This window comes from Pseudophryne corroboree, chromosome 8 (assembly GCF_028390025.1).
Source record: "Pseudophryne corroboree isolate aPseCor3 chromosome 8, aPseCor3.hap2, whole genome shotgun sequence".
In the NCBI taxonomy this organism is placed as follows: Eukaryota; Metazoa; Chordata; class Amphibia; order Anura; family Myobatrachidae; genus Pseudophryne; species Pseudophryne corroboree.
This window is the reverse complement of record NC_086451.1, coordinates 352,147,058-352,163,289: the sequence shown is the minus strand read 5'-3', so window position 1 is coordinate 352,163,289 and position 16,232 is coordinate 352,147,058. Positions and strand designations below refer to the sequence as shown.

At 46.9% G+C, this 16,232-nt stretch overlaps 1 protein-coding gene across 2 annotated transcripts in view; it reads left to right on the top strand.

The window, feature by feature from the left end:
* Positions 1 to 16,232, top strand: part of DOCK11 (dedicator of cytokinesis 11) — a 981,167-nt gene that overhangs the window by 589,958 nt on the left and 374,977 nt on the right. For both annotated transcript variants that reach the window (XM_063937505.1, XM_063937504.1), the window contains one exon: positions 2,027 to 2,074. In XM_063937505.1, coding sequence (XP_063793575.1) covers positions 2,027 to 2,074 — 48 coding nt within the window. The remainder of the gene's footprint in view (positions 1 to 2,026; positions 2,075 to 16,232) is intronic.

Sequence of the window (16,232 nt, the reverse complement as noted above, 5' to 3'; positions counted from 1 at the left end):
TTGTACTAAGCAGTGATAAAAGTGGAGAAGTGAGCCAGTGGAGAAGTTGCCCATGGCAACCAATCAGCATTGACGTAACATTTATAATTTGCATGCTATAAACATATACAGAGCAGCTGATTGGTTGCCATGGGCAGCTTCTCCACTAGCTCACCTCTCCACTTTTATCACTGCTCAGTACATGTACCCCTTAACTAGTAATGAGGGAGTCATGGTTAATCATTATAATGGCATCTCCTCATGACCTTCCCACACAACACAGCTCTGTGTGAAGGCTTCCAACATACAGGTGTCTTTATACAGTTGCGTTTATTAGTCTCTGCAATTCAGCACTTATTGATGTTTTCCTGCACATATCAGGCAGTGCATGCTGTAAGTGTCTGACGCATGTACACCGATTCATTCTTGACAGGTTGTCTGCAGCAGGCGCAGATCAATGCAGTCCATGTGTGTCAGGAATTTATCACTTATGTCATGAAAACAAAACCTAAAGCTGCCAAGTACTCCAGGCTAAAATACATGGACACACAACAGACCAGGAGCTTTTGGGGCCTGAATCTCACGGCGGGGCCTCTTGTGCTTGAGGACCGGGGTGTACCTCATTTTATAGCACTACACGTCCTCTGACGTCTTTCCTGATTACAGTACTTTCCAGCTTGCATGGCGTCTGGAGAGGCGCCCTGTTGCATAGAAAGACACAGGGTCGGCACCCATTTTGTAACAGTATGCTGGGAACGAGGGCTGCTGGCTATTGAACTATATTAATATTACATTTCTACTTTACAGTTAAGTTTGGTTGCACTTCACTTTTATGTTACCTTTCACTTGTCATGGGGCGGGGTTTAATTTTTGTGGCGTTATTTCTTAACTAACAGTAATAATACGTACTATATTAACATAGATTAATTAAGGTCAGCAAGAAAGGAACCATGGACGTGTTTCATATATTACAATTATCAACAAGAAAAATTGTGTATCCCCAGTCTTTCTCCAATCGCAGCATGCAGTTAATGAAATAACCGTCGCCTCTCCAGCTCAGTGCAGGATGAAGCAGAAAATGCCATCCATGAGATCTGTAGAACTTTGTACCTCTGCAAAGCTGCTCTGCTGGAGCCATCACTATTTATTATTTTACTAATATCTAATTGCAAGCTTTGTGCTAAATATAGATTGAGCTTTCTTCATCGTCCACTAGGGGGCACAGGGAGAGACGTTGGGTATAGGCTGGCTGAGGACTGAGTCCGGGCACCAAAGAGTTACAGAAACTCTTCCCAGCAGCCATCAGTCCCCCTATAGCCCGCCCCCAATCTGAGGCCCACCAGTTTTTAAAGACTAATTAAGCACTTTGAAGTTTTAACTATTATTAGCCAATAATAAGATATCAGTTTTAGGGTGAAGTGCAGAGTGATGGAAATTGGAGTACATGGTAGGGCAGGTATATGGGGGTGCTTTATGAGAGGGGGCAAGTGTTTTTAGGCTTGCAGGTGGGAGTAATTGGTCATTTTACCCCAAATTTAATGAGAGCATTTATTTTACACAAAAAAGCTTGCTTTTTATCATTTTTATAAATGTTTCTTTATAAAATACATATTGCAGCCATTTAACACATTTTAAGTCCCTCAAATCTTTTTATTATGCCCTCTAATATACTACTATATTGTTATCCTATGTCACTTTTTGGGGGGTACCGGCTGATTTATCCATTTTTACCTGCACTTTTTGCTGGTTACACGTCGCAGGTCACCCATTTTCGCGATTTTCTACTAGGATAGGTCAAAAAACCGGGAGCGCGCATACCCACGATAAGCAGTTTTTTGTGGTGATAGGCGAGACAGATTTATCCGTGATTGTGTATCACGTTATCGCGGCTAATTGGATACCCCCTAGTGATTGTCAAATGTCAATTTCAGTGACAATATTTTAAATGTTTGTGATTCTTGCTATGTGACACTTAATATATAACACTCTTGATAATTGAAATAATAATTGATGCATTTATATAATGTGATTGTTTTATTCCTTTTAGGGCTTGCTTATTCCACTTCAGATATATCGGAAAGAGAAATATGGCAAGGTACAGTCTACATATTATGTGTACAGTATTACCACGTGTAACCCAAGTACTGCTTTGTGACGCTTGTTAACCTCTGCATATGCGCCCATGTGATACTTATATGGTGTTCTAATTAAATGTTGAGCTATTATAAATGTTTCATGACAAATTTAAGAGAGCACAGATAAATAGTTTGTAAATACATGTATCATTGATTTACTGACAGGCAAAATAACCCTTTAGGTGTAATGTACCCCACTGGCTTGGAGTTTATAGAAATATACTGTGATGTGGGTAACTGGAGGTAGTTGCAGAGACATACTGTACCATTATAGGTGTAATAGTCTCATTGGCATACTGTACTGAAATGTAACTGTGGAGGTACAGTAGTTCCAGAGACGTACTGTACTGTGATGGGTGTAACTGCAGAAGTAGTTCCAGAGATTTTCTGGACTGTTATGGGTGTACCTGTGGAGGTGGTTCCAGAGACATACTGTAATGTGATGTGGGTAACTGTGGAGGTAGTTCCAGAGACGTACTGTACTGTGATGGGTATATGGTAACTGCAGAGGTAGTTCCAGAGACTCACTGGACTGTTATGGGTGTAACTGTGGAGGTACAGTAGTTCCAGATATGTACTTTACTGTGATGGGTGTAACTGCGGTGGTAGTTCCAGATACTCACTGTACTATTATGGGTGTAACTGTGGAGGTAGTTCCAGAGACATACTGTAATGTGATGTGGGTAACTGTGGAGGTACTGTAGATGCAGAGACGTACTGTACTGTGATGGGTATATGGTAACTGCAGAGGTAGTTCCAGAGACTCACTGGACTGTTATGGGTGTAACTGTGGAGGTACAGTAGTTCCAGATATGTACTTTACTGTGATGGGTGTAACTGTGGTGGTAGTTCCAGATACTCCCTGTACTATTATGGGTGTAACTGTGGAGGTAGTTCCAGAGACATACTGTACTTGATTCAGATGTGGTTGGGGGTGCTGTCATGCCGTGTTACTTGCTACATCACATGACCCGTTTGTGCAGTCTTGGTGAGGAATAAGATTTGCTTCTGTTTGGCCACATATTTTATTATTGGCAGCCACCAGCACAGGTTTTGCCTATTACATTGACAATAAATAATTTGAATTGGTCCTGGAACACCAATTCAAGGCACCCCTGCAAGTGCTTCGAGGCAACCCAATGGTGCCACGGCACGCAGTTTGAGAACTACTTGTCTAGTGCAATGCTTCTCATTCAGTTATATCCTGGACAGCCCATGGCAGAACATTTCTGCCCCAACATTTGCAAATCAAAAAAATTATATAATTCTCACATATTACAATTTATGCTAAATTTAAAATTGACAATAAACCTAAAGTCTACATATGACTTCTTTTGCAGGGATAGACTTTTTCATTTTGTTATTAGAACCCTACTGCAATGCATGGTGCTAGAGGTCCCTAGGACACTGCTTTCCCTAATTATCATTTGCATGTCCCGCACCACCCTGTCAATACAGAGGGTTTTTTTGTTTTTTTTAAGTATCCCCTGAATGTCACAGCGAGCACCTCAGGTTAAGAATCACTGTTCTAGTAAAAGACACATAAATGCTTCACCTACTGTTCAACCTTCTAGTGCAGTTAGCCAGAAGACATCTTATGAAATAACGTTGCGCTATGTACTGTATGCTGAAAACTTTTCTTATGTGTAAACAAGATCTTAATCTTTTAAGAGCAATGCACTGAAACTTCCCCTACTCAGGTATGGCAAAGAGAAGTTGTGATGGTACTGCCTTTTACACATTTGCATTTCTAAGTGCAGCCAACTGGAAATTCTGTTATTCTTCTGTTTCCTGTAACATAAGACATAAGGGCTTACAGTACTTTGCACATATTTGCATTTATGTTTGTTTTAAGTCAGGAGTGCAAAACCTTTTTTTGATCCAAGAAACAACATCAGAATATTGTACTCATTTCACTCGGCTGCAGAGAGCTGTTACTGTTCCTCAAATATATAAAATACTAGCAGAATTGGGGGTCTATTCATGAAGCAGTGAAAAGATTGGAGTGTCAGTGGAGAAATTGCCTATGGCAACCAATCAGCTACTACGTATTATTTTATAAAATGCACTTGATAAATGTTATTTCAATGCTGATTGGTTACCATGGGCATCTTCTCCACTGTTTTTCACTGCTTCTGAATAAACCCCTTGATTACAGAAAAAAGATAATCTCTTAGTAATTATGTAATATTTCTTAGCATTGTAAAAGTTCTTGTGGGTATAGTAGTGTGTGCTGTTGGAGTGGGCGTAGTCAGTAAACAATGGGGGGGGGGGGGGGGCATGTCTCATATTGGGTACAAGATGCCAGTCGTGGGTGTGCATACTCTGTAGAAGCACTTTGTCACCCACCTCACAATCTCCCAAATCTACTGCTTGAAAAGTTCACAGTAATATTGTACCGTCCGGATTCCAGAACAGAAAAAAAAGGGGCGTACATTCTCACTGTCTTGGCAATTGGGACATTGGTATTACTAGGAAATAACTTTGTAATATTGTTAAATATGCAAAATCACTTTCACTTGGTATAATCTCTGTTTGGACTGGAAATCAAGGCTGTAATTAGAATGTTGCATAACTAATTAATTCCCATTGTAATTGCCTGCAGGAAGAATCTAACATACTAAAAAGCATTAGAAGAGTTTTCCCTGTCTGATTCACCTTCTGTTTGATAAAAGAACAGATCGCTGTACTCTATCTGCTTCAGTCACTTCTATTAATGTTGTAAACTAGTTTTCTCTGACGTCCTAAGTGGATGCTGGGGACTCCGTCAGGACCATGGGGAATAGCGGCTCCGCAGGAGACAGGGCACAAAAGTAAAAGCTTTAGGATCAGGTGGTGTGCCCTGGCTCCTCCCCCTATGACCCTCCTCCAAGCCTCAGTTAGATCTTTGTGCCCGGCCGAGAAGGGTGCAATCTAGGTGGCTCTCCTAAAGAGCTGCTTAGAGTAAAAGTTTTGTTAGGTTTTTTATTTTCAGTGAGTCCTGCTGGCAACAGGCTCACTGCATCGAGGGACTTAGGGGAGAAGAAGTGAACTCACCTGCGTGCAGGATGGATTGGCTTCTTAGGCTACTGGACACTAGCTCCAGAGGGACGATCACAGGTACAGCCTGGATGGGTCACCGGAGCCGCGCCGCCGACCCCCTTGCAGATGCTGAAGAGAGAAGAGGTCCAGAAATCGGCGGCTGAAGACTTCCCAGTCTTCTTAAGGTAGCGCACAGCACTGCAGCTGTGCGCCATTGCTCTCAGCACACTTCACACCAACGGTCACTGAGGGTGCAGGGCGCTGGGGGGGGCGCCCTGAGCAGCAATGAATGTACCTATGCTGGCTAAAAATACATCACATATAGCCCCTGGGGCTATATGGATGTATTTAACCCCTGCCAGGTTGTCAGAAAAACGGGAGAAGAAGCCAGCCGAAAAGGGGGCGGGGCCTATTCTCCTCAGCACACAGCGCCATTTTCCCTCACAGAACTGCTGGTGGGAAGGCTCCCAGGCTCTCCCCTGCACTGCACTACAGAAACAGGGTTAAAACAGAGGGGGGGGGGCATTTTTGTGGCGATATTATTACATATTAAGATGCTATAAGGGAAAACACTTATATAAGGTTGTCCCTGTAAAATTATAGCGTTTTGGTGTGTGCTGGCAAACTCTCCCTCTGTCTCCCCAAAGGGCTAGTGGGGTCCTGTCCTCTATCAGAGCATTCCCTGTGTGTGTGCTGTGTGTCGGTACGTGTGTGTCGACATGTATGAGGACGATGTTGGTGAGGAGGCGGAGCAATTGCCTGTAATGGTGATGTCACTCTCTAGGGAGTCGACACCGGAATGGATGGCTTATTTAGGGAATTACGTGATAATGTCAACAAGCTGCAAGGTCGGTTGACGACATGAGACGGCCGGCAAACCAATTAGTACCTGTCCAGGCGTCTCAAACACCGTCAGGGGCTTTAAAACGCCCATTACCTCAGTCGGTCGACACAGACACGGACACTGACTCCAGTGTCGACGGTGAAGAAACAAACGTATTTTCCATTAGGGCCACACGTTACATGTTAAGGACAATGAAGGAGGTGTTACATATTTCTGATACTACAAGTACCACAAAAAAGGGTATTATGTGGGGTGTGAAAAAACTACCTGTAGTTTTTCCTGAATCAGATAAATTAAATGAAGTGTGTGATGATGCGTGGGTCTCCCCCGATAAAAAAAAAATAAAGGCGCTCACACGCTTATCAAAACAAGTGGCGTTACCGTCTCCAGATACGGCCGCCCTCAAGGAGCCAGCTAATAGGAGGCTGGAAAATATCCTAAAAAGTATATACACACATACTGGTGTTATACTGCGACCAGCGATCGCCTCAGCCTGGATGGGCAGCGCTGGGGTGGCTTGGTCGGATTCCCTGACTGAAAATATTGATACCCTTGACAGGGACAGTATTTTATTGACTATAGAGCATTTAAAGGATGCATTTCTATATATGCGAGATGCACAGAGGGATATTTGCACTCTGGCATCAAGAGTAAGTGCGATGTCCATGTCTGCCAGAAGATGTTTATGGACACGACAGTGGTCAGGTGATGCAGATTCCAAACGGCAGTATTGCCGTATAAAGGGGAGGAGTTATTTGGGGTCGGTCCATCGGACCTGGTGGCCACGGCAACAGCTGGAAAATCCACCTTTTTACCCCAAGTCACATCTCAGCAGAAAAAGACACCGTCTTTTCAGCCTCAGTCCTTTCGTCCCCATAAGGGCAAGCGGGAAAAAGGCCAGTCATATCTGCCCAGGGGTAGAGGAACGGAAGAAGACTGCAGCAGGCAGCCCCTTCCCAGGAACAGAAGCCCTCCACCGCTTCTGCCAAGTCCTCAGCATGACGCTGGGGCCGTACAAGCGGACTCAGGTGCGGTGGGGGGGGTCGTCTCAAGAGTTTCAGCGCGCAGTGGGCTCACTCGCAAGTGGACCCCTGGATCCTACAAGTAGTATCCCAGGGGTACGGATTGGAAATTCGAGACGTCTCCCCCTCGCAGGTTCCTGAAATCTGCTTTACCAACGTCTCCCTCCGACAGGGAGGCAGTATTGGAAACAATTCACAAGCTGTATTCCCAGCAGGTGATAATCAAAGTACCCCTCCTACAACAAGGAAAGGGGTATTATTCCACACTATTTGTGGTACTGAAGCCAGACGGCTCGGTGAGATTTATTCTAAATCTGAAATCTTTGAACACTTACATACAAAGGTTCAAATCAAGATGGAGTCACTCAGAGCAGTGATAGCGAACCAGGAAGAAGGGGACTATATGGTGTCCCTGGACATCAAGGATGCTTACCTCCATGTCCCAAATTGCCCTTCTCACCAAGGGTACCTCAGGTTCGTGGTACAGAACTGTCACTATCAGTTTCAGACGCTGCCGTTTGGATTGTCCACGGCACCCCGGGTCTTTACCAAGGTAATGGCCGAAATGATGATTCTTCTTCAAAGAAAAGGCGTCTTAATTATCCCTTACTTGGACGATCTCCTGATAAGGGCAAGGTCCAGAGAACAGTTGGAGGTCGGAGTAGCACTATCTCAAGTAGTTCTACGACAGCACGGGTGGATTCTAAATATTCCAAAATCGCAGCTGATTCCGACGACACGTCTGCTGTTACTAGGGATGATTCTGGACACAGTCCAGAAAAAGGTGTTTCTCCCGGAGGAGAAAGCCTGGGAGTTATCCGAGCTAGTTAGGAACTTCCTAGAACCAGGCCAAGTGTCAGTGCATCAATGCACAAGAGTCCTGGGAAAAATGGTGGCTTCTTACGAAGCGATTCCATTCGGCAGATTTCACGAAATAATTTTTCAGTGGGATCTGCTGGACGAATGGTCCGGATCGCATCTTCAGATGCATCAGCGGATAATCCTGTCTCCAAGGACAAGGGTGTCTCTTCTGTGGTGGCTGCAGAGTGCTCATCTACTAGAGGGCAGCAGATTCGGCATTCAGGACTGGGTCCTGGTGACCACGGATGCCAGCCTGAGAGGCTGGGGAGCAGTCACACAGGGAAGAAATTTCCAAGGAGTGTGGTCAAGTCTGGAGACTTCTCTCCACATAAATATACTGGAGCTAAGGGCAATTTACAATGCTCTGAGCCTAGGAAGACCTCTGCTTCAAAGTCAACCGGTGCTGATCCAGTCGGACAACATCACTGCAGTAGCCCACGTAAACAGACAGGGCGACACAAGAAGCAGGAGGGCAATGGCAGAAGCTGCAAGGATTCTTCGCTGGGCGGAAAATCATGTGATAGCACTGTCAGCAGTGTTCATTCCGGGAGTGGACAACTGGGAAGCAGACTTCCTCAGCAGGCACGACCTCCACCCGGGAGAGTGGGGACTTCACACGGAAGTCTTCCACATGATTGTGAACCATTGGGAAAAACCAAAGGTGGACATGATGGCGTCCCGCCTGAACAAAAAACTGGACAGGTATTGCGCCAGGTCAAGAGACCCTCAGGCAATAGCTGTGGACGTTCTGGTAACACCGTGGGTGTACCAGTCGGTGTATGTGTTCCCTCCTCTGCTTCTCATACCTAAGGTACTGAGAATTATAAGACGTAGAGGAGTAAGAACTATACTCGTGGCTCCGGATTGGCCAAGAAGGACTTGGTACCCGGAACTTCAAGAGATGCTCACAGAGGACTCATGGCCTCTGCCGCTAAGAAGGGACTTGCTTCAGCAAGTACCATGTCTGTTCCAAGACTTACCGCGGCTGCGTTTGACGGCATGGCGGTTGAACGCCGGATCCTAAGGGAAAAAGGCATTCCGGAAGAGGTCATTCCTACCCTGGTCAAAGCCAGGAAGGAGGTGACCGCACAACATTATCACCACATGTGGCGAAAATATGTTGCGTGGTGTGAGGCCAGGAAGGCCCCACGAAGAAATTTCAACTCGGTCGATTCCTGCATTTCCTGCAAACAGGAGTGTCTATGGGCCTCAAATTGGGATCCATTAAGGTTCAAATTTCGGCCCTGTCGATTTTCTTCCAGAAAGAATTGGCTTCAGTTCCTTAAGTCCAGAAGTTTGTCAAGGGAGTACTGCATATACAACCCCCTTTTGTGCCTCCAGTGGCACTGTGGGATCTCAACGTAGTTCTGGGATTCCTCAAATCACATTGGTTTAAACCGCTCAAATCTGTGGATTTGAAATATCTCACATGGAAAGTGACCATGATGTTGGCCCTGGCCTCGGCCAGGCGAGTGTCAGAATTGGCGGCTTTGTCTCACAAAAGCCCATATCTGATTGTCCATTCGGACAGGGCAGAGCTGCGGACTCGTCCCCAGTTTCTCCCTAAGGTGGTGTCAGCGTTTCACCTGAACCAGCTTATTGTGGTACCTGCGGCTACTAGGGACTTGGAGGACTCCAAGTTGCTAGATGTTGTCAGGGCCCTGAAAATATAGGTTTCCAGGACGGCTGGAGTCAGGAAAACTGACTTGCTGTTATCCTGTATGCACCCAACAAACTGGGTGCTCTTGCTTCTAAGCAGACGATTGCTAGTTGGATGTGTAGTACAATTCAGCTTGCACATTCTGTGGCAGGCCTGCCACAGCCAAAATATGTAAATGCCCATTCCACAAGGAAGGTGGGCTCATCTTGGGCGGCTGCCCGAGGGGTCTCGGCTTTACAACTTTGCCGAGCTGCTACTTGGTCAGGGGCACACCCTGGCTGAGGAGGACCTGGAGTTCTCTCACTCGGTGCTGCAGAGTCATCCGCACTCTCCCGCCCGTTTGGGAGCTTTGGTATAATCCCCATGGTCCTGACGGAGTCCCCAGCATCCACTTAGGACGTCAGAGAAAATAAGAATTTACTTACCGATAATTCTATTTCTCGCAGTCCGTAGTGGATGCTGGGCGCCCATCCCAAGTGCGGATTGTCTGCAATACTTGTACATAGTTATTGTTACAAAAATCGGGTTATTATTGTTGTGAGCCATCTTTTCAGAGGCTCCGCTGTTATCATGCTGTTAACTGGGTTCAGATCACAGGTTGTACGGTGTGATTGGTGTGGCTGGTATGAGTCTTACCCGGGATTCAAAATCCTTCCTTATTGTGTACGCTCGTCCGGGCACAGTATCCTAACTGAGGCTTGGAGGAGGGTCATAGGGGGAGGAGCCAGGGCACACCACCTGATCCTAAAGCTTTTACTTTTGTGCCCTGTCTCCTGCGGAGCCGCTATTCCCCATGGTCCTGACGGAGTCCCCAGCATCCACTACGGACTACGAGAAATAGAATTATCGGTAAGTAAATTCTTATTATTTGTTAAGACCCTACTAATTGTTGAAGTTAGCATTACTGACAACAACTTTCATAACCTTATCAAAAAAGTTTTTCAACAGAATGCCTTCTGGCAGATAATGCAGTGAAATGGTGTGCTCACTGACCTGGCACCTTCAGTTTAATGCCAAACAAAATGCAAAATCATGCACTTAGGTCTCAAAAAACCCAAAGGCTAAATATAGTATTGACAGCTCTATGATGAGAACTACAGAGTAGGAAAGGGATCTAGGTGTCACTATTTCAGGGCACTTAAAGGCAGGTAAACAATGTAACAAAGCAATTAGGAAGGCTAGTCAGGTGCTTGGTTGCATTGGGCGAGATATCAGCAGCAGAAAGAAATAAGTAATAATGCCACATTATAGGTCACTGGTACGGCCTCATCTAGAATACTGTGTCCAGTTCTGGAGGCAATACCTTGAGAAGGATATTAATACATTACAGATTGTACAAAGAAGGGCAAGTAAAATATTGCATGGCGTACTGTCTCAGGTCAGGCTTGGGATAGGGCTCCGACGGACGGATAACAGTTGGGGAGGATGCGATCACAGGAGATTGAAAGCGAGGAAGTCAAATGTAATTCTTACTCATGAAACTATGGAACACTGAGAAGAAGCACGTGGAAGTTCAAATAATCTAGCCTTTGTACTAAGCAGTGATAAAAGTGGAGAAGATGCCCATGGCAACCAATCAGCTGCTCTATATACAGTGCATCTGGAAAGTATTCACAGCGCTTCACTATTTCCACATTTTGTTGTGTTACAGCCTCATTCCAAAATGGAATAAATTCATTTTTTGCAGCAGGGTACACTGTGTCCCACAGGGAATACATCGGGGTGTAGAGATGGATCTTGATCCAGAGGCACCAACAGGCTAAGGCTTTAGTCTGTCCTAGGATGCATTGCGGGGCCTCCTCTATATAACCCCACCTCCACCTCCAGGCACTGTGAGCTCAGTTTTAGAGTTGGTGCCTGCATAAGCAGGTCACTTAACAGGGGGGGGGGGGCTGCGCCAGGCAGCTCTGAAAAAGCTATTTAGAAGACTTCAAGGGCTGCAGCACTTCATATGTCAGTGTGACATACTGTGCTGCTGATCCATCACCTCCCCAGCGGCGTCGCATACTCCCGCTGGCTCTGTTCCCGGATACTTGCGGCGGAGACACTCCGGTTCCTAGGCACACCACCACAGACGCTCTCCTGGATCGCATGGCTGCTTCTAACGAAGGAGGTAAGAGAGTCCCCCAGGCTGGACCCGCCATTAAATCGCATTCCAGTTGCGGTCTAAGGAGACGGACTGTGACGCTGGCGTGGACACTGTGGCCGTGTAGGGACCCCACTATATCCACCAGGGCAGGGGAGCACAGGTCGGATAATACATTATCCATTGTTAATAAGGCTCCATAGTACCCGGTGGTGAGGACCAGCATAGGGGAAAAGGTGCTTGACCTGTAGCCCCTCCCCTAGCTCCGAGCACCATCTACTGCTGGTGTTCCCACCCTGGAGCTTCCTCACACTCTCCCTCACTCCCTGACTGAGACTTTGGGCACCATCTTATCACAGTAGCTGCGACTGGTCTCTGGGACTGCAGGGCAAGGTCTCCTCTGTAAATCCGCCTGATTTATCAGTGCTGTGATTTTACAGACACTTAAGTATTCTGCATGTCATTTTAAGACAGCGTTTGTTAAGAACAAGTGTACCTCTACCAGAATATATTGTACGGGTATTCTGATATATACATCCGGTCTCAGACAGCGCATTGTTTTTTATATATATATATATATATATATATATATATATATATATACACTGCTCAAAAAAAATAAAGGGAACACTTAAACAACACAATGGCCCTCATTCCGAGTTGTTCGCTCGGTATTTTCCATCGCATCGCAATGAAAATCCGCTTAGTACGCATGCGCAATGTTCGCACTGCGACTGCGCCAAGTAACTTTACTATGTAGAAAGTAATTTTACTCACGGCTTTTTCATCGCTCCGGCGATCGTAATGTGATTGACAGGAAATGGGTGTTACTGGGCGGAAACACGGCGTTTCAGGGGCGTGTGGCTGAAAACGCTACCGTTTCCGGAAAAAACGCAGGAGTGGCCGGTGAAACGGTGGGAGTGCCTGGGCGAACGCTGGGTGTGTTTGTGACGTCAACCAGGAACGACAAGCACTGAAATGATCGCACAGGCAGAGTAAGTCTGGAGCTACTCTGAAACTGCTAAGTAGTTAGTAATCGCAATATTGCGAATACATCGGTCGCAATTTTAAGAAGCTAAGATTCACTCCCAGTAGGCGGCGGCTTAGCGTGTGTAACTCTGCTAAATTCGCCTTGCGACCGATCAACTCGGAATGAGGGCCAATGTAACTCCAAGTCAATCACACTTCTGTGAAATCAAACTGTCCACTTAGGAAGCAACACTGATTGACAATCAATTTCACATGCTGTTGTGCAAATGGAATAGACAACAGGTGGGAATTATAGGCAATTAGCAAGACACCCCCATAAAAGGAGTTGTTCTGCAGGTGGTGACCACTGACCACTTCTCAGCTCCTATGCTTTCTGGCTGATGTTTTGGTCACTTTTGAAAGCTAGCGGTGCTTTCACTCGTGTGGGTTGTAGACTCCGTCTCATGCTATCACTAAAGTGGCTCAGGTAGTGCAGCTCATCCAGGATGGCACATCAATGCGAGCTGTGGCAAGAAGGTTTGCTGTGTCTGTCTGCGTAGTGTCCAGAGCATGGAGGCGCTACCAGGAGACAGGCCAGTACATCAGGAGACGTGGAGGAGGCCGTAGGAGGGCAACAACCCAGCAGCAGGACCGGTACCTCCGCCTTTGTGCAAGGAGGAACAGGAGGAGCACTGCCAGAGCCCTGCAAAATGACCTCCAGCAAGCCACAAATGTGCATGTGTCTATTCAAATGATCAGAAACAGACTCCATGAGGGTGGTATGAGGGCCCGACGTCCACAGGTGGGGGTTGTGCTTACAGCCCAACACCGTGCAGGACGTTTGGGATTTGCCAGAGAACACCAAGATTGGCAAATTCGCCACGGGTGCCCTGTGCTCTTCACAGATGAAAGCAGGTTCTCACTGAGCACATGTGACAGACGTGACAGCGTCTGGAGATGCCAAGGAGAACGTTCTGCTGCCTGCAACATCCTCCAGCATGACCGGTTTGGTAGTGGGTCAGTAATGGTGTGGGGTGGCATTTCTTTGGGGGGCCGCACAGCCCTCCATGTGCTCGCCAGAGGTAGCCTGACTGCCATTAGTACCAAGATGAGATCCTCAGTCCACTTGTGAGACCTTATGCTGGTGAGGTTGGCCATGGGTTCCTCCTAATGCAAGACAATGCTAGACCTCATGTGGCTGGAGTGTGTCAGCAGTTCCTGCAAGACGAAGGCATTGACGCTATGGACTGGCCCGCCCGTTCCCCAGACCTGAATCCAACTGAGCACATCTTGGACATCATGTCTCGCTCCATCCACCAACGCCACGTTGCACCACAGACTGTCCAGGAGTTGGCGGATGCTTTAGTCCAGGTCTGGGAGGAGATCCCTCAGGAGACCATCCGCCACCTCATCAGGAGCATGCCCATGCGTTGTAGGGAGGTCATACAGGCACGTGGAGGCCACACACACTACTGAGCCTCATTTTGACTTGTTTTAAGGACATTACATCAAAGTTGGATCAGCCTGTAGCGTGTTTTTCCACTTTAACTTTGAGTGTGACTCCAAATCCAGACCTCCTTTATAGAAGATTGAAGACTTCAAGGGCTGCAGCAGAGGCACTCTAGTGCTAGATGTCATTCTTATATCTCCTGCTGCAGCTCCATCACCTCCCCCAGCGGTGCTGTATACTCCCGTGTCCCTGGTTGCCGGGTACTTACAGTGGAGGCTCCGGTTCTTCACCCAGGGCACACACACTAACCGAAGTTCTCCGGGATCGCGTGGCCGCACTCAGGGAGGAGGTTAGAGGGTCCCCCAGGCGGGACCTGCTGGAAATGGCGACCTGCCGCGGCCATTAGGAGGTGGGCCGCGCGCGCTGGCGTGGACACTGGCAGTACAGGAACCCCACTAGACCACCAGGGCAAGGGCACAGGTCGGATTATGCTATAATCCATTTTATTAAGGCCCGCAGCACCCGGTGGTGAAGTCCAGCAAGGGGATAAGGCTCTGGCCTGTAGCCCCTCCCCCAGCCCCTGGGCGCCATTTAGAGTAAATGTTCCCGCCCTGGAGCTGCATCTCTCTGTCTCCCTCACTCCCTGTCAGCGTTTGGGCGCCATTAAACACAGCTGCGCTGATTCTGGGACTGCTGGGTGATGCCTCCTCTTAAAACTGCCTGCATCATCAGCGCTGTGCATTTACAGGACACTTAAGTATTCTACATGTCGTTTAGACAGTGTTAGTTAAGAACAAGTGCATACTTCAGGGTTATTTAGTACAAGTACCCTGTGATGTTCATCCATTTTTTACTGTGCATTAATATATCTGTTTATATACATAGCTTTACTCAGAAATAGTATTGCTAGTCCAGTGCAGTTTTATTGTTTGTCATAATTCCTGCATTGTACATATGACTGTGTGTGTGTGCATATAGCTGCTGGGTGATTTCTACCCTGTGTATCCCACTCCTACTGCTATCCCTATATTCTGTAACCTGAGGGAGCTCCGTGCGTCAGGGTTATTAGATAATATAGGCATTTCATAGGATATACGTATTTTGTATTTTTCTCTGTGTTTTTCAGTCACATCTTACCTCAGAAATCCTCTGTTTGTGCTGTCACACTGCACGGGGGGGGTTGTGTTAGGTATTATATCTGCTGATATTGTACTGTGTCGCCCGTGGTTTACGCTTACATATCATGTCAGCTACAGAGGGCGATGGGTCTGGGGCTAATTTCGCCGTGCGCGGTTATGATGTCCCAGATGCATTTGAGGATAACATGGCTGCGGATGGTTTAGGTTCTGGGGGTTCTGTACCCCCCAGTCAGTTTGTAACAACGGGGGCACATCAGGGCCCGCCTTGGTCTGCCTTTTCTAATGTACTTACTACGCTGGTAACTAGACTTGCGCCCCCTATGGGACCTACCGTGCCTTATCAGCATTATATGGTCCCTGTGGTTAATCCGCGATGGACAGCACTTGAATAACTCTTTGGATATACGTATTCCTGACCCTCGCCCGCCTAAGACTAAACCTAAGAAGTTCCCTAAGCGGGCTGTTACTTTATCTCAATGCACGCATGTTCCGGATACCTCTTCCGATGAAGATAGCGTGTATACTGACCCCACAGACTCTGATCATGACGTTTCTGATGGGGAATCTGTTTCACAGGTGGATGTTCCTGATCTATTAGAGGCTATCAGGCTCATTCATCAGATTGATGATGATCCTGAGCCTGCTACTACATCTAAAAAACCGGACAGGTTTAAACGTCAGAAGGTTACTAAATTGGTTTTACCTCATTCTGACCACTTGGTTGACATACGTCAGGAATCCTGGGAGAACCCAGGAAAGAAATTCACCCCGCACAATAAGATGCTAGCCCGCTATCCTCTTGCGGCACGCCGGTGGATTCGCAAATCACTCGGCTGGTGGTGTCATCTGCTCTGCCTGTCACTACCGTCACTTCTCTCAAGGAGCCGATGGATAAGCGTGTGGAGGGCTGCATAAAAGCTATACCCTTGCAGGGGCTACGCATAGGCCCACCATTGCGGCTACTTGAGCCGCAGAAGCTATGGAGGCGTGGGCTCAGGAAATAGAGGCTGAATTTCAGTCCAATTTTTCTGAACATGCCAGACATTGTCTCTCTTACATTGTCACG